The sequence below is a fragment of the Cupressus sempervirens genome, chromosome 8, assembly GCF_028749045.1.
Source record: "Cupressus sempervirens isolate cs-2001-9-10 chromosome 8, ASM2874904v1, whole genome shotgun sequence".
In the NCBI taxonomy this organism is placed as follows: domain Eukaryota; kingdom Viridiplantae; phylum Streptophyta; class Pinopsida; order Cupressales; family Cupressaceae; genus Cupressus; species Cupressus sempervirens.
Genome location: NC_143125.1, coordinates 202,082,634 through 202,101,762, shown reverse-complemented (window position 1 = coordinate 202,101,762; position 19,129 = coordinate 202,082,634). Strand labels below are relative to the sequence as shown.

Sequence of the window (19,129 nt, the reverse complement as noted above, 5' to 3'; positions counted from 1 at the left end):
TTTATGGATAGGTAGTTTAGAGGTAGAGGTTTCTTGCAAGGCTACCTACGCTAGTGCTCTTGATGAGAAAATTGAAAGGCTGTGTGAGGAAGTTAACAAATCAACCAACGATGATGACTCCCCATCTTATGTGAGTGTTGATGCTTGTTTTGTCCCAGATTTGATGGTTCCTACTTCTCATGTGGATTCTTCTTATAATGGAGTTTATTCTAAACATAGTATTGTCCCCATTTCCATGGAAAAGTTGAACATGGAAAATAACACTCATCGCATTGATGTGTGGTGACATGTACTCTCATATCTCATATGCAGTTGTTTCCTCTCATATACCTACTAGTTCACATATGTTGGGAAATCAAGTGAAGGTAACTATAGATTAAATTATTGTAGCTTTATCACACTTTTGATGACTTATATGGGATGTTTGATAAATACCTTTGGAAAGAATAGATGAAGGGAAAACAAAGAAGAATTTCCACAGCTGTTAATAATCTAAGAAGGGCTAAAAACTATGAAACTAAATTATCTATACCTTTCATATCATGATCATCTCTTTGACCTTGCATATATTTACTTAGAAGCATTAAGAAAGAAAGAGGAAGAAGTGGATACCCTTATGTTGAAATTATGGGTGTTCCACACATTGCATAATATTGTTTATATCATATTTTGTTATTTTTTTATTTAATGTTACACTTAGGAGCACCTTGATGGACGTGCAATATGTAGAGATTCTCATGAGATATGTTTGATGAGTCATATTGTAATATTGTGATAATATTTGATATAATTATTTAATATTGGGAAAAAATAAGTTAAAGTGTCCAATGTTAAATGTGGGTCGATGGAGGTTAGGTATGTAATACCACTTAGTTGTTTTGTGGAAGCTTGCTACTATATAAGAAACCACAAAGGTAGTTGTAGAGACAAGGAACAAAAAGGCAAAAATAAAAGTTGAGCAAGATAAAGTGAGACAGGTTAACCAAAGTAACATTTGTGAAAGTTGAAAGCATGGCATGGGATGTGTGGATTCATGCTTGTTCACATAGATTGTTTGGTTGTGGCTATGCTTTCGCTTTGAAGGCTTCCATGGTTATATTGCAATGGTGTTTTTTTGCCGAATAATCATGGAGATATATGTTTTTGAAGGTTGGGTTTTTCCCCTCGATGAGAGTTTCCCAGAGTATATCTTGTGTCACATTTTTGTGAGTATGTTGTTTGTTCTCTTACATGTGGATTTTAAGTGCTAATTTATTTCATATCTATTATGGATTATGTGGAAATGGTAATATTTTTTGTTGCAAGTTTCCTTATAACTTACTTGTGAGCTCTCAAATACTAACACTCTAGAGGTTTCCTTAGTGGTATTTCATGAAGCAAAAAATTACATTGTTGAGCTTACTCAAAAATTAAATTGGGCACACTCTACTTTGGCTCAACATTCAAACATGAGAGTGAGGAAGTTGTATGTGATTATAGAACAAGAGTTGATCAAATTGATCATGATTCATCCTCATTCAACGAGAAAATTGTATTTAGTGATGAGGCTTTGACTGAAGTTGAGATTATTCAATTAAATACAGTAAGGAGTGCTCGCCATTTTTTGTTTGATCCACAAGTGGAGCACTTGATGAGACGTAAATGTGGAGTGGCCCAAAGATTGTATCATCCATTGCGAGATGAAGATTTGCCATCGATAGAAGATGGGACTAGAGGATACAAGTATTCAAACCAAGTGATTATGGAGATTACTTATGAGGACACTAGTTAGTTTTTTGTTATAATTCTTTGTACCTAGGAGGGTTGATTACTCTATCACATAGCTCTCATGCAGATATAGGGGTACAGGGTGATTATGGTGTCAGTTGCTACAAGTCAAGGTACTTATAGAATCAGCACATCGTAGGGGTCTCATAAAGATTAGGTGTAGTTATGGACTTGCAGAATCTTTCAATGAGTTATATCTCCTTATGGTTGATGGATGTGAGAGCAATTTGCTTTGAGACGCAAACATTGATAGAGTTGGCAATGTAGCTCAGTTGGGTTCCACTAATGGGCTTCACTACTATTGGCATGGTAAAGATGAGGTCAAGATTGAGTGACAAGTGTCTGATGATCTTGGACCTGTTTTGATTTTAATAGATTCCTCTTATGCGTGGGATTGGGTATTTGTGTGATGTATGCCTTTGTATAGTTGAGGGAGGTGAGACAAGATGGCTTTCAAAGTTATTCTTTTGAGATAATCATACATAATGTTGGATCACTCCACCCCTTCTAGTATTGTGGCATGATTATTAAGGCAATTTGGCAAATATTATCCTCTTCATGGACATAGGCATTACAAGAGTAAGTTGGTGATAACAATGACATTACATAGGTCTTCACTTGGGGTCTATAAGGAGCATTCCCATGGGTGCTTATGGATCAAGTAGTTGGAAGGAGCAATTTGTTACATTTCTTTCATTATAAAGGTTGGTACTATTGAGCTCCCATCACCTCTTAATATTAGCGTTATGTATAGTTACATCTAGAATGAGGTAGTCAATTGGATAGGGAGAATTTATTTATATGATAGCAATGCATGGCAAGTTTCCCTGGCTAAGTATACACCTAAAATGTGTTGGGATCCTGATATTTAGTCAATTGGTGTTCTGGTTCAAATTGAGCAGCTTCACAATTCTAAGGTTGGAGATATTTAAACTAGTGTAGCACAACAAATGGGTAGAGCATCAACTATGTGGTGAATCTGGGATCCAAGCATTTGGTTCCAACATAAATAAGCAAATTGCTTGGGGGCAAACAATATTTGTGAAGGGAGGACTATATGTCCGATTTTCTAGGCCGATGCATTTTGTTGTGCCATTAGCCCATTTTGTCTTGGTTTTGTAGAGGATTAGATTGTGTTTTGGCCCAAGTTCCAATTGTCGGCCAACCAAGGATATTTCAATGGGGTTTCCAAACACTTACTATTTTTAGTAAGTTAGCAAAGTCTGTATTCTTAACATTTTAGGGTTGAACTAAAGAGCATATTGTCAAGACCTTTCCGATGAACTATCACACATGCATACATCTAATCAATGATTTCAATATCTAAATATTTAATTACTTTATTTATAAAGTGTCTTTATAACTTAAATTCGTATTAGTAATGTCACTTTATCATATATGAGCACTTTATTTTCTTAAGTGGAAAAAAAAATCTATTGTTTTAAAAAGGAATTAAAGAACCGGTGAAGGGAATGCGAAGAGTCGCTAGTTTATTCGTAAAAGAAGAGAGAGGGCTCATTTGTTGCATACTTCATTTATTATTTTGGATTTCATTTTCTCTCTTAGTGTGCCTTGGAAAGCGTTAGCTTTTAGTAGGGGAGTGGGCAAAGACCCTCAAATTTTGAATAGTCGACAAAAAACCATTATCGGTTAGAGGCATAGCGCAGGTGTTTCGCATAGTGCTTTAGGTTCATATTCCTAATTGGATTATGTGGTTGTTTTGCTGAAGAACATCAACGCAATATTATTTCTGAAAATTTTATTCTTGCTAGAGGTTGATTGCAATATCATGTATGAGACTTCATTTAATCTAATTATTTTGTGGGTTATGACTGTTAAATCTGAAATACATTGCATGAGAGTTATTGTTTAAAATTTTTGAGATTGTCGTGAGAAATTTGGGCCAATTAATTTGGATAAGGATGCTACAGCCATACATAAATAAACATTTGAGTGACACTTATTATTTTACTATAGGTTTATTTCATGTAAATTTCCAAGTTCACAATAGGTTTCAAATCTTTAAGAATTACAATGAAATGTCTAGTTCTAGAAGATCTTCATCAGTTTTCAAAAGTAATCAAGCCTCAGTGATCAACATTATTTAGTGTGCTCTCGAAGTGTGTTCAGTTTGTTATGACATCATTTCCCGTGATTTTGGAGTGTGTTTGATGAAGTGACATTTAAGCATGTGCTCATGGTGGATGTGTTGGATGAAAGCTGGTGAGTTTTTGAGGTGTTTCTTATTCAGAACGGTGGCAACTTATTTCCAGTGGATTTGCTGTGTAAAAGAAGACACATTCATCACCATTAAGATATATTGTTGTTATTTCAAGTTAGGTCGGCCTACTGATGATTTGGGGTACCTGTAGGGGTGTTTCAAAGTTTAATTTTATACCACCACTGGTAATTAACAGCCATCCTTTTTTGGGGTTATTATGATCACTATGTGCTAACTTTGGAAGCTCAAGCAGTCCAATGCTCTCTATCATACATTTACATCGTAACACTGGATAGTGTAAGTCAAATTTATCTGAAGTATATTGTTGGTAACCCCACTGAATAAGTGGTTTGTCATAATCGTTCACCATTGGATAAATGGAAGGATCTCGCTTTTCATTTCAATTTGTACAAGGTTTTCCACTGCAAATGGATGTGCCCCTACATTTTACTACAAAAGAGGAACTGCCATTGTATTTCCCTCTACAACGTCATTCTTAATTGCATGTGCCTCTCACTAAATAAGCGGTTTGGTTGACTTCCAAACTGATGCTTTTCTTTCAGCAATTGATTTCAGTTTAGTTGTATTCCAAAACATCATATGCTCTCACTTTGCCCTTTCCGGGATCTAGGTGATAGAAAGTGGAAACGAAATTGTTGTGCATTTAATTTCAATTGAAAGCTTATGTCTTTTTCCAAAAAACAAATGAGGGTGGTTATTACACTTCACATAAAGCGAACTTAATATTGTTCTCAGCATAGGACTGTTACATTCACAAAAGCTCAAGATATTAACATAAGACAATCCCTGCATAACACGTGTCACTTTCAGAGGAGCTTTTATTAAGTAACCTACCATGATAATAAATAAATAAGGTGAGAACTTCTATGAATCACGAAGAAGCCCCACAAGGCAGTACTAGATAGAACTAGAGAAAATATCACCCAACGAAATGGGGGAATTTGCACTCGCTTGAATCAAACTTTGGAAACCTTTACAAATTAAAATATACATCTTTGACCAAACAAGTATTGTGTGCTTACTCTATCACCTCAACTTTACCAACCGATCAAATCTTGTCATAAATTGAAGTGTGAAAATTTCATAGAACAAGGGTGCTTGTATTTGCAAAGATCACAAGATCCACACACAACGTGCTACCATGAGTTAATGACCTGTATTTACTAATATTTACAATTACAAAGGACACGAAGTAATGTGAGCTACCAAGCACATAGAAATATCACTAAATTGTGCAAGTACAAGAGAAATGTAGCTCGGCTATATGCCAGCAAAAGATTATTAGTAAAACTAGTATTATATTGTTGACATTGTCACTTAAACTTCATCAATTCAATTCATGAAGTGTTGGAACAGCATAAGGCAAGCTAATTTTGCAGAAGCAGGCCTGTTACATTTGTAAAACAACTTCAAATCACAAGAATGGCAGGATTGTCTAAAACTACCAAGTGCCAACTCTGTTCAGTTTGTCCCATAATGAAAAATTATTCATGCCAGCAAACTCATTGTCCTTAATATCAATATTTCCTTATCATATTGATTTACAAATTAGATGCTTCCCTATTCCTTGATGTATTGCTATCTAAAGGGTGTCCAGGTATCAATGAAAGGCTGTTAGTGTCAACAAACCCACAATGATGTAAACGATCAAAACAAAATGCATGAAGCTATCCTTTAGCACTAGATCAATCAATGATAAACAACAATGATTAACATTTTAGTATTTACCCGAACTTCTAAAACACAAGGAAAATTTGGTGTGAAATAACATGTCCAATCACAGACATTTGTTTATTACATTTCACCACATTCTGCAATAATGCAAGGTAGCTTAGGTCGGTTATTGGGTCCAGTTTGTACATTTTCAATTTTCCTCAATACCAAGAGCCCTTCTCCTAGCACCCTCTGCCAATAAAAGGGGAAGCCATAGTAAATAGATTATTTAAATATATCCAATATTGTCCAAAAATATAAGGAAAAGTAGAAATGATAAAGATATACCAAACAAGTCTATAAATGGTTTTAAAATGCAATTCGTTGAAAAGATTGTACAAATATTAACATTACAACCAGTTAACTAGCTCCATGATTTTATAATGCAACTCATTGAAAACATTAAACAAGTATTAAGAGCATTAAATTAGCTCACTCACCCCAAAAACGACATGCTTATTGTCCAGCCAATCACATTTTGCACAAGTTACAAAGAACTGCACAAAAGAAATAAAATGCATTAGAATAAATTTTAAAGAACAAGCAGGACACTTAAGAGAACGAGAAGCAACATTTGCAACACTTGAAAACTAAGAATTGAATTTGCGGGCAGCAAAAATAAATAGGCATAAAATTGAAGGAGCAAACTAAAGCACAATAAAATAAGAACATTATAACTAAAGATAAAAAAGTAGCAAAACAATGTACTATTATTTGGAAAAGCCCAGAATCAAATGATAACACCAACTATCAAAAACTGAAGACCCTAGATGCAAATAAAATAATTGTCTTTGCAAGGATTCATGGAAAACAAATGTTGTGATCAACAATTATTACCTGGCATCCATTTGTATTAGGCCCACTGTTTGCCTGCGTGTCATAAAACAACGTAACAATGAGAACCATGAGATAATAGATTATCTTCTTTAATAACGACCAACTTCTTATGCATTAACATGGTAATTTCAAGCAACCACCACCTTGCAAGCCCAAATACTTATTCTCCAAGCTCCATTCATTTTTTACCTTTATTATTCGAAAACATTAAGGTCAAGGCTAGCTACCTCCAAATTATAGAAAAAATACCAATGTTAATTGTGGAGCACGTGGAGCTAATAAACAAACATAAATACTAGTTACCAATATCACTATAACAGTACAGCGGACATTAGAAAATTCCTTTCATTCAAGGTAAAAACTTAATAATTGTAAAAGAGAAAAAGTTTATAGCTTAGTTGCCGGTTTGTGTTTGGGGACAGATTTGGATTTGTGGGTTCGGACCAAAAACAAAATCCCAGTTGGGTTCGTGGGTGGGTTTGCGAATATATATATATATATATGTTTTATGATCTGGTGCAAGTAACAATAGAAGATAATACATGAGATGTTTTATGATTCTTGTCTGTTGATTACTCATTTCAATAAGCTAAACTACAGAAAACATAATTCAAGATTTTAATGGGTTGCATCAAACTTTCATAACAAGATTCAAATCCAGGCAAGCATTTGGGAGGAGTTAAAAGTGTCTTTTAGAGGTTTAAATCACAGCATTCTCAGAACTAAATTCTTGTACAACTAGATAAATACAAGTCATGACCTCAAACATACATATATTTCTACATATCTATGATAAAAATGGGACCAAAGGTTTTGGATAAAAAATATAGTATCACAGAATTGCATCAACCATTTTCCGATATTCCCACAATAGACAGCTCCTGAGAAAGTAAAAACAGTTTTTTCATTGATTGAAGGTACAAATGCTGAGTACAAATCTACAAATAATACTATATTGTATTGAATCAAGCTTTTACATGCCGTAATTTTGAAAGATTGCATTACAATGCTTAGCAAATGCTAGAAAGAACTGAGTATGAGCTGACATGGACATCCTTTTTCTCTATCCAGCACTAAGAGATAATATAGGACATGCTTCTAAAACTAATTAAAGATATTTTCCTTGACTTGGTAGTTTGACCTCTGCTTGGGTTCTCCCGGGTCCTTGGTGGGTCCCCATAGAGTTCATATTTCAGATTGTGGATCCGCCCGGGTCTGCACTGGCGACGAATCCATAGTCTGATGAGATGAGAGTATCAGGGGAGTTGGGCTCTCATGCTGATTTGCTTCCTTCTACTGGAAGCGAATCTATTTCTTCATCTCATAGAAATGATAGCATTGGATAGTTGGCAGTGCCATATTTTTAGAGGGATCAGTTGTGGGTCACAAGGGAGCAAGTTGATGCTTCCACATATAATTTCTACTGCACAGAGTCCTTCGTGGAGTATCTATTGGAGAGTTCAAATGTGAGGAAGGATTCATACAGAGTGTCTGAGGGTACTCTCATCCGAGGCTCTTGTGTTATTCAAAGGTTGGTGGGAAAGATTGTAGAGACTCTGTCTACTATGCTTCCCCATAGGGATTTCGAGGTTGGATTTGCTGAGAGGGTTGCCCAGAATCCTTCTCAACCAATAGTTCAGAGTCAGAGTTTGGAGCCATCTTCTGATTCCCAGTTTGATGATGATGAGCCCTTGACAAAGATCGGGAGTTTTTATCGGCATTACACTGTAAGGAGTGCTCATCACTTTTCTTTTGACCCACAGGACTTGGTTTCATGTCGGTGTGGGTTGGCTCCAGTTTTATACCATCCATTATGGAATGGGTTAGCACCATCTTTTGCAGATGGAATTGTCAACTGCAAGTTAGATCCTTTGCAGTATCTACACACCTTGGACAGTTTGGCAGAGGTTGAAGTTGATGGTAGTGTTTCAATTACCTATGGTTGTTACCATATCTACAATGTAGTTGGGTGTGAGTATCAATTTGATGGGGACTCAGGTGTGGACAGAGTTGGTATTTCAGTTGGCTTGAGTTTCAATGGGTTGTCATCACCATCAGCATCTACAGTCAGTTTCCAAATGATTTTGTCATTCATATTAGTTATCTAGGTGCTTATGCTATAGGAGTTTCTTGTACACAACAAGGATAGTACGTAGTTCTACCTTTGGGATCCAGGGGGATTGTGACATTCATTTTGCTCTGGGATTGCTTGGGGACAAGCAATCTTAGGGAGGGAGGACTGTAATGTCCCCATTTTTAGCAGGTTCCTACAATTGGCCAGGTCAGTTCAACATCATGACCCTCATGAGCTGACAATGGGATTTGAAGGTCTCAGTTGTGTGGTTATAGGCTTTCCAGCAGCCCATGGTATGTTTTGGCTCTATTTGAGGGACTTACTATTTATAGTAAGTCAATCTGTTGGTCCCAATGAGCTCAGTTCAGTTAGAGGAGTTGGAGGATGCTCTCAATTTTTATTTCAAGCTTTCAGTTTGAGCTCCAAGAATCTTGGAGGGAGCGTCTATTTATAGTAAGTCACCCCATCAGGTTCATTCATCATCTTTCATCATCAAGATCACTTTGGTGTTGTCAGATTTTGATTATGATGCCTCTTCAGTTGTTTTCGCAAGATGGGAGAATTATTATTATTATTCATATAAATACGCTGAGGTTGCTATTTTTGATAGTGTTGTTAGTTGGTCACCACAGTATCATAGCTTGTTGGAACCGGGACGAAAAGTTTTAAATCATGGGAACAAGAAACAGTGGCCTTACGTGTCAGAATTTTAAGTTATGGTGGAAAAGGTCATTTTCGGAGCCAAAAGCAATTAATAAATTAGTTTATAATGGCACTTTATTATATTTTAATTCTATATGTGGGAAGCTTCCTAAGTGAAGTTCATTTGGGAAACTTTGTGCCATTTGGAGATTATAAATATGAGCTTATTTAATGAGTAAAGCATCCGGTTGATTATATATTTGATTTTGTGCCTTTGTGGCCTTTTCCTGGGTTCTTAACTGTATGCCCTTGCTGATGTATAAGGGTCTCTGAAGTTTCTAATGTTTGAAGTCACTGCTGATGTATGGTGATTTCACTATCTAAATCTCCTATCTGTGTTTCCTATGTTTGGGAGTTTGTTCTGGTAATTTCATTGCAAATTGTGTTGTTATAAACAATTTGCCAAGTCTCCTTATTGTAATCATTGTGGCTACGGAGATTGATCTTCTGAAGGAAATCGATTGTATTTTGCTGCATATTGGCAATCAATTTGATGAAGTTTTGAGGAATTTGGTGACTGCTGAGGTCGGCGTTTGAGATTTCCATCAGCTTGACGCCAAGGTTGTGAATTGCTGGAGTTTATTTGTGCCAGGCGGAATTTTACTAGGCAGCACTCGGAATTAATAGCCTGTGATTTGTGAGTAGCTGGACGTCATTCCTCTTCCAGCTGCAATGTGCTATGGGGGGGCATTCTGCAATAGCTACGGAGGGTTTGACAGTGTCTTCGGCCTGCATTGTGGATATCCTTGAAGATAGGTGTTGAGGAGCTGCCATGGGACTCATATTCTGGTCTTCCCTTTCAGCCGGCAAGCACATCGAATTAAGCTATAAGGAAATCAGATTCCTTAATTAATAGGTGGAATTCGATATATGTTCTTTGTATTCCCTTTCTACATAAAATTATGTAAAATGCTGAAGTTGTGTTGTTAGCATTCCTCCTGCACTTTTAATGTATTCTGAAAATTAATTCTAATAAAAACAAGAAACCTAGCAACATTGTTCAATTGGCACTGAAATTTCTACTAGAGCATACATAGAGTTTTTACAGAGCACTTAGGTATGTCAAACTTTATTTGTAATTATACTTTAATATTTATAGAAAATCTGAAATTATGAGTCATGACAATGGTTTTTCAAAACAAGAATAGTGATAAAGTTTACAAATGTATTGTATTGTTTTCAGTTTCAAATTTGCTATATGTTTGTAATAATAATATATGATAAATGTTTAGATGCATAACAGAGAAGGAAGACTTTAAACATGAACACGAAGATCATAGAGCATATGGCAATGACATATTGCAAATGATTAACTTCCGACTTGAACAGTGATAAAGTTTATTGTTATTCAATATTGTATCAAAGTTTCAAACTGATTAGGTAGTAAATTAAAACAAAAAACAGAAAAAAAATCAAAAATCTTATTCAAGGTCCTTTAGCTATGATGCTCTCCAACAAGTACCCGGTACTTGAGTACGTGGGTACAAGTACCCAAGGTGTGGTTACGAGTACCCATGCAACCTTGTATATAATCAATAAGTTGACTACTCATTTTGTATCCTTACTGTGGCACCTTGCCAAGTTTTTATCAATGGTACATTAATTTGGCATTTGTGATAAGTTTCAATCTTTCATTAAAATTTATTAAATTGTATATATTTTTAAATTCAAGAACATTACAACTTGCATTGCAGCGATGGGACAGAAACTAAGGCACGTGATGCACTTAGTTTTCCTTTGAAGACACCTCTTGAACCAGCACTCCGCATTAGACAATTAAAAAAGGATGAAGTTTTGGTTGAACTCCATGTAGACACTACAGGTAAGTGTGATGTAGCTCCTGATTTTTTGTTTTATGACAGCAGTCATAATGTCAAACTTACGCATGAGATAGCAGCCATTCTTGTAAGGATGATGGATGCTTGGAGTTGCTTAACATTGACACTCAAGAGTTGGGCGTTATAAATGAATTTGGTGATGTGGATTCAAGTCCCTGCAGATCTGAATTTGTAAATCAGACCTTGGAATATAAATCAGAAAATGCACTTAATGGTGATGGATCCTAGTTTGGCTAAGCTTGCATGTACTTTGGAAGAAGTGTGCAAAGATACTATCAAATCAGCAGCTTCTACCATGCCATTAGAGCCATCCAATGAGGTACATAAAATCAATTCCTTAGTTCATGATGTGTGCAAAGTTAATGGCACACATAATGATGGTCACCAGATAGTAAGTGATGATGATTCAGCTTCTTATCAAAGTGCTGATAACAAATCAGAGAACTTGTGTGGTAATGTTTTGTCACAGGAGCATTGTCATTTGGCAGGGCAATGAAGATTAATGATGTTATGGTTGCTACAAACTTGGAATGTGATGATGTTGCTCAGAAGATGCTGGCAACTTATGGTTGGGGTTACCCAGAGATAGATGAGCACAGTGAGAGTGGGATTTCCCTTGCACTGCTGCAATCACATAGAGATGTCGTTGGGGTAATGAAGAATCATTACTTACAGTTATTATCAGATAGAAATCGTCTTCTTATGCTCAATGATATCTATTATAATGACTGAAGGGAAAGAAAGAGGAGGTTGATGAGCTTGCCTATGAGCTTGAGATCATCATAGACTCTTTGAAGAGCACTCAATTAGCCCTTCAAGAGTCAAAGTTACGGATAGATGATCTTACCATGGAATCGATCTTAGCATAGTCTTCATTGCCAACAGATTCAGCTCCAATGTATATGACATGTACTGTTAATGAGCATATATCCATGGACTAGGGTAAGGAGCACATTGAGGATGTGACTACATTTATTAGTCTCACTGTTGCGGGTGATATAGATGGGATGACTGCACTAGTGGAGAGTAGCAGAGAAACAGGTGATGCTTCAGGGATGTCTGAGGATAGACTTGTTACAACTTACAAGTGATGCAGAGCAAGATTTTGATAGCTTGTGTCATGAGGTAATTGATTCTACAGATATTTGTATGGTTTCACACAGCATTATTCCATTTTTTTCATAGGAGATATGCAGGGCATCATCCAGTGTGTAGACCAGTTTTTGTCTGGATTTGTTTCCCTCTCTTGTAAGCAAATCAGAGGTTACATCCCATCTAGGTGACCTTGATTAAAAGCATATTGAGCCACAGAGTTGGAGAGGACAGCTGATCATTATAGGAGAGAAGATTGATTCTACCTTATCCCACTTCAATCGCATTGATAAATCTATTGAGTACCTACCTTGGAGGGCAGAATTTGAAGAGAGACAGTATGGGGTCTCAATTAGTACTCATATTCATGATTTGAGGTTTCATGATAGAGAGTATACTATTGGGCACAGAGAGAGCCTTGGTAGATTATCTACCCAATTAGTGCAGGATCAGAAACGTGATGAGGTGACGAGGAGCGTTCCCCATAACTATGACAGTTAGCCACCGATAGAGGTAGGAGCATTTTATCTTGACTACATACTAAGGAGTGCTCATCACTTCTGCTTTAGTCCACAGGTTGATGGTTGGATGAGGTGTAGGTATGGTTGAAGAGTTGCCATCTTTAGAAGATAGATATAGAGATTGCAGGTATTTGACTCAGTTGTTTCCAGAGGATTATTTGTAGAGTCAAAATTAGCCATTGATAGAGGTAGGAGAATTTTATCTTGACTACATAGTAAAGAGTGCTCATCACTTCTCCTTTAGTCCACAGATTGATGATTGGATGAGGCATAGGTGTGGATGAAGAGTTGTCATCTTTAGAAGATAAAATTAGAGATTGCAGGTATTTGACTCAGTTGTTTCCAGAGGATTACTTGTAGAGTCAGAGTTCAGATGTTCATCATGCAGAGGTTTACCAGGCAAAGTTTGCAACTTCTTTGTCACTGAAATCTCCATTTGAGACATGTCTTCAGAGAGGTTGCAGTAGTAGTAGGCATGATGGCATGTGTAGTCCTTACAGTGGTGGGGACAGGATCACTACTCCAGTTTGGATGGATTTCAACGGGTTACTTCATCAATATCAATGTGGTGAAGTTGATGACAAGACAGTACCACAGAAGTCAAAGGATGACACACATGGTAGACTCCCATTCTGGTCATGGGATCTAGGGATCATTTAGTTTGGAAGATTGGGCTATGTTGTGCTAGCTGCTAACAACAGTATTGAGTGTGGTTTAGTATTTTTCCATTGGATGCAGTGGCCAAGCAGTCGGGCTTTTTCCAGAGTGTTTTGGGATTCCAGAATTCGGTTGAGCATTGACCGTAGAGTTTGGGATCCTTCTAGCACATCAAGATTCTAGACAGAGCTAATTGGTGGTTTACACAGTATGTACAATGTATCTAGAGCGTCCAATTTCATCTTTGATTTACTTGTAGATGCTTTTATTTTGATGCATAATTCTTATGTGAACGTATTGGACAGACAATAGGATGGATATCCTTGTACAGTTGGGTTTATGCTGGTGCTAAGAGAGCTAGTTAGAGATTTGTGATACATTTCACGGTTCCTCTTTTGAGCCTCCGGTGGAAAGGAATTTCTTTGCAAAGTAGATTGCTTGGGGACAAGCAATTTCAAGAAAGGCGAACTGTAATGTCCCCAGTTTTGTGAGCATCGAGTTCGGAGGATTAGCCCCTCATAGGCTAGTGCCCAATGATTAGAGGGTCTAGTGGGTGTTAATGAGCTCTTCAAGTGGCAATGGCAGTGTTCACCTCTCCATTTGTTACAATAGCTTGAGGCTAAGCTATTTTAAAAAATTGGTTCCATTTTGAGGCACTTACTATTTATAGTAAGATGAGTGTCAATGGCCAACCTTTCCATTTTGGGAAAGGCATCTGGATTGGTAGTGGTTTCTGTGGTGTACTTCCTGGTTCTGACAGAATCGAGAAATAATGAGTATTTTTGGAGTTATGACATTTTTATTATTAATAAAGTAATATTTTATTAATAATAATTTTAAAAAGTGCACATCATTTAATGTTATTTAACTTCATTATTAGAAGGGATTATTTAATGATTATAACTTAAATTATAAAGTGCATAGGAGGAATGTAGAGTGTCGATTTAAAGGGAGATATAAATGATTATTAAAAGATACTTTCTATTATTTTGTTGTGCACCAAATGAAGGGAAAGGTAAATACAATTAAAGTGAAATTTTAAGAGATAAAGGCAAAAGCAAACTGCATGTTATATAAAGGCTTTTTGAAAAGGGATTGGATCATTCTGGGATCATTTTCAACATTTGACTATTCTGGAGAAGCATTGGCTTTGAAGAAGAAACCTGGGGTTTCACTGTAGATTCAATCTTCGAGGATGTAACCTCTCCTTGATTGTGCAAATACTGGTGACCTAATTCAGAGGTCACATTTGTACTTTGTTGATGAAGTTCAGAGAATTATAAGGGTTTCATTGCAGATCAGAATATTAAAGAGCTAATCAGTTGCATATCATAATTTGTGCTTTTGCTACAATATCCATGAATAGTGTTTTGGTACAGTAACTGTGAATAGTGATTTTGCTAGAGCACCCATGAGTGGTGATTTTGCTACAGCACCCATGAATAGTGATTTTGATACAGTGCCTGTGAATAGTGAAATTGCTACAGTAACACCAAGGTTCAGAGTTATATGAGATTGGGAATTACGGATCACATTTGTTGCTCGAGAATTGAATTATTTAATACTGCTGTTATCTATCTCCGGGATCATCATATTGCATTTGTTCTGCATTATGTGCTATTACTTCAGTTGTAATAATAATCCATCTTGCATCATTAGAAGCATTCAAAAAAACATCATTTGCAAGTCTGCAGCATACAAACTCATAGCAAGGTGAACTGAAGTCGTAATCAGCGAGATCAACAATATTCCTTGAGCCTCTAATCAGCAATTGAGGTCAGAACTAGCAAGGGATTACACTCAAGCTAAGAGTTGGTTAAACTTTAGCAACTAGTACTTGTGACATCATATTAACTAAACATCAAATTAGCCATAGTGCCTCTAGGTCAGCCTATCCATATCATGTTTGCAACAAATTTTACAAAAACGAGGAATTAGCATGCCTTGTAGCCCCATTATGTTTATCCTAGAAGCTGTCTTATCCCAATATGCTCATGCATTAACTTTTCATAAACAAGTTGGTCTGTATGACATCAAGGCCTAAAAAATGTAATCATTTTTGTCTATACACCTCTTGCAAACAGATTCAAGAAATGCAATGTGAAACCTGCAATAACAAGCATTGAATGCTTTGAATTGGATGTGGGCATTTCAAGTTGGCATAATAAACTTTTCGTTAAATTTTTTTATATTGATAAAATAATTTTTCCCAGGATAAAGAAAAGATAGTTATCAGACGCATATATCACATTTAGTAGATGTAAAGATGACTTACCATTGAAAGGAGGCCAGGACCTGTATGCTTAGCTACAAAGTTTTCATCTTCAAACTTGCTACCATAGATACTCACACATCCACTGCCATCTCCCTAATATCCAACATAAGTTTTGTCATAAATCATGAGAACCAGAGTAATCAAAGTGTCCTTATTTACATGCTATCTATCTTACAACATTAAATAATTGAAATGGTAAGCAACACAAAGATTATTCTCCAATTATTTATCATTAAATTACAGAAAAATGTAATCCCAACAAATAAATTGTAAATGGAAACCTTCACAAAGTCACCAGCTTGAATCATGAAGTCCTTGATAACCCTGTGAAAATGGCAGCCTTTGTAGCCAACAGGAATGCCTGCCTTCCTACCAGAGAAAATCCGAAATTCAAATATAACATGTTAATGCATGAAATAGGAAGTTCAATACAAGGATAACTCTTGGGTGAAATAAAAAGGCCCTGAGCTATTGCGATCAGTACAAAAAGATTCTGCACTTCAATCCAATTTGAGTCATTTGGAGACAAGGCCCATGACAGATCAAAAATAAGTGCATACCTGTACTCGCCTGTACAGAACTGCCTGTCATGCCAAAAACAAGCCATATGTCAGCAATTGCTTAGAGAATCATAACAAATAGAATGATGATAGTAATGATAACAATTTTTTTAATGAGTTCTTCATTAGATGATAGAATACTATGCATGCAGACAAGCATTACAGAACTCAAACATGGCTTTGACTTGGCAAGCTGATTTGTGACTCAAACTTGGACTAGACAGTCAAACTAGACTAAGATTTGGCAAGAGGCTCGGCAAATTAAAAATAAACACAAATTATAGAGATTTTTAAGGATTGTGATATTGCTATTAGGATTCAATTGTGCAGATTTTGGCTCAAACTCATTGACTGTGAAACGCTACTCATGAGAATGCATGGAACTCTTAGTTTTGTTAACTTATAATGTGTTAAAATGATTATTACTTCCTAACTATGTCCAAGGCGTCTGCACACTGGAGGTATCTCTTCACCTACCAGGTTGCCTACATACTCGTATCCACGAGATCAAGACCCTTGAATTACTTACTTTCGACATGTAGTTCTGGTTTCTAGTTGTTTAGACGTAAATAATGTAGGACAGAGCCTTCTCACGGTTTTTATCCATCCCTAACAGTTCTTCGCCTTCATACACCCATTCAGGGGAATCATGTGGTGAACATCCACTATGACTTAAAGATACTAAGTTCAAGGTTGTAGTTTCAGCATGTGTAATATCTTCCTATGCATACGTATCTAATTTACTCACCTTATTTGTTGTTGTTTGTTACCTTTCCATATAAGATAGTGAATTTGTTTTCAACAAGACAACGTAACAGCCTAGATTGTTAGCAAGGTAGTTCACCATTGAAGAGTATATATAAATCTATGATGTTGTTCATGTTTATTTTGTAGAAAGTTTTATAAGAACATTGTTACTCTCATTTTGAACAAACTGTAAGGTAGTACTATAGTATTGAACTATATGGTCCTGTTTTCTTGAAATGAGGTTGCTAAAGGGCAACCACCCCCTTTCCAGATTATGCAAACTTTGAACTGTCCTACTGTTTAGTTTTTCGTGACGTCAAGCTTCAAATGAGTTTCTTGACTACATATTTTTTTACCATTCTATCTTACAATCTATCACTGTGTTTAAAGTTAGCTCAGAGGCTTGAACTGGGTAATAGGCTGTAATGTTAGAATAATATTTATTGTTACAGGGTTTGCATTGAATTAAATGCTTGCTAATAAAACACACTTAAGCCTTTCCTTACTTCATTGCTTGAAACATCATTTAATATGAGGTAAACAATTCAAAACTTATACTGCCAATGACACATCTGTAATTAACATAAGTTGAAAATGAACATGAAATATAGATGTACATTTTAGTCAAACTTTAAACCACTCATCAAAGGATCAAACGGATTTTATTACTAGGTAGAGAAAGTATGTCACTTCAGAATTTAAGCAAGCCAACTACGACTGTAACAAGGGTGCTCGTTGCACATTTATTCCAAGAGATTCAAAATTAAAGCAGGAAGGGGTCAATGACAGTTCTGAATTTTTCAAAGGAAACAAAATAAAATATAATAACCCAGTCCTATGTACCAGTGTTAAACAGCAGGACTTTTCTAGAGCTGTCACAGCAATCGTTTTCTGCTAAAATCTAGATTGAGTTATCTTCTGGTTGAGAACTGGACTGAATCTCTTAAGGCATTTACTTATTTAATATATTTCTGTGTATGGAAAATCTTCTTTCTCCCTTTTCTTCTACCAAAAGCTCTTTAACTATCTATAAATTTCTCTTCTAGAAATTTATTATTATACCCATTTGTACAGCCTGAGATTTTGTTATCAAACAGAAGACCAATACAAATATTTGTATACTGTACAATAACAGCATATATAACTGGCCACTTAGCATAAAGGATGAAAGAAAGGATATAAGGATTTATTACATCAGACCAATCTGTAAAAATTTATATATTTTTGTTTTTTGTTTCCAAAACCATGAGAACTTCTAACAGGTACCCTAAAACAAACAGTCAAATTTTTCCAGAATAAAAAGAATTTATATCAGCTTCCTAAAAAAAACAATTAGACTATTGTTCAGCAGATGTAAATAAAAGAACAGAGAAAAACAAATAAAGTGCTAAGTGTTCCATCCATTCTCATGAGGGATAGGTTCTTGTGAACCAACTCGTGAAACATGGGTCAATGAATTCGACATCCTGGAAATGCCCAATGCTTCACCTCTGCGGGCATCACCTAGATGCAATGAGTGCTAAGTGTTCCATTCATTCTAATGAGAGATGGGTTATTGTGAACCACCATTCATGAAACTTGGGCCAATGAGTTTGACTCAAAAACTACAAATTGGATTTTGATAGCAATATCACAACTTGACTTGTGAAAAACATTAATATACCCTATTTATCAATTTTTAAGGATTTTAAATTAACTTCAAGACATACTACACATTTGCCACTTGCCTGGACCAAGTTTAGGCTGATGCTGATGAAGAGTTGTGTTGGTACTCCCAACAAGTACTGAGAGGGGGGGTGAATCAATACCTTTACTTTTCAAAATTCTACCAGTATTCTAATGATCCTTTTAACACACTTAGTTACTGCCTCTTTAACAATTAAACAAATAATGAAAGTTGAGCAGTAAAACCACAAAATAATCCACAAAGAAGCATACATCAATGACAAGTATTTATACGCGGAAACTCTAGATGAGAGCATGACAACCACAGTGGGAATAATCTACCCACTAGCCTTTCCATGCAAGTAAAAGGGTGCCCAGTTAAGAGCTTACATCTGTTCCTTCTGAGAATGCATCCTGTTAGGAATGAAGTAACCTGTTA

The 19,129-nt window shown here is 36.0% G+C and overlaps 1 protein-coding gene and 1 long non-coding RNA gene across 2 annotated transcripts in view; one reads left to right on the top strand and one right to left on the bottom strand.

The window, feature by feature from the left end:
* The first annotated feature begins 3,262 nt into the window (after window positions 1-3,262).
* The window catches only part of LOC149542218 (uncharacterized), a 37,148-nt gene continuing 21,281 nt past the window's right edge, over window positions 3,263-19,129 (top strand). The window contains exon 1 of the long non-coding RNA XR_016355439.1: window positions 3,263-3,434. This is a non-coding gene — a long non-coding RNA (uncharacterized LOC149542218). The remainder of the gene's footprint in view (window positions 3,435-19,129) is intronic.
* LOC149542217 (Cyclophilin-like peptidyl-prolyl cis-trans isomerase family protein) overlaps window positions 5,256-19,129 on the bottom strand; it is a 59,675-nt gene continuing 45,801 nt past the window's right edge. Inside the window, exons 2-7 of the mRNA XM_089797229.1 lie at window positions 16,279-16,302; window positions 16,000-16,087; window positions 15,719-15,811; window positions 6,560-6,592; window positions 6,163-6,219; window positions 5,256-5,914 (exon numbers count right to left, since the gene is read on the bottom strand). Coding sequence (XP_089653355.1) covers window positions 5,804-5,914; window positions 6,163-6,219; window positions 6,560-6,592; window positions 15,719-15,811; window positions 16,000-16,087; window positions 16,279-16,302 — 406 coding nt within the window. The 3' untranslated portion in view covers window positions 5,256-5,803. The remainder of the gene's footprint in view (window positions 5,915-6,162; window positions 6,220-6,559; window positions 6,593-15,718; window positions 15,812-15,999; window positions 16,088-16,278; window positions 16,303-19,129) is intronic.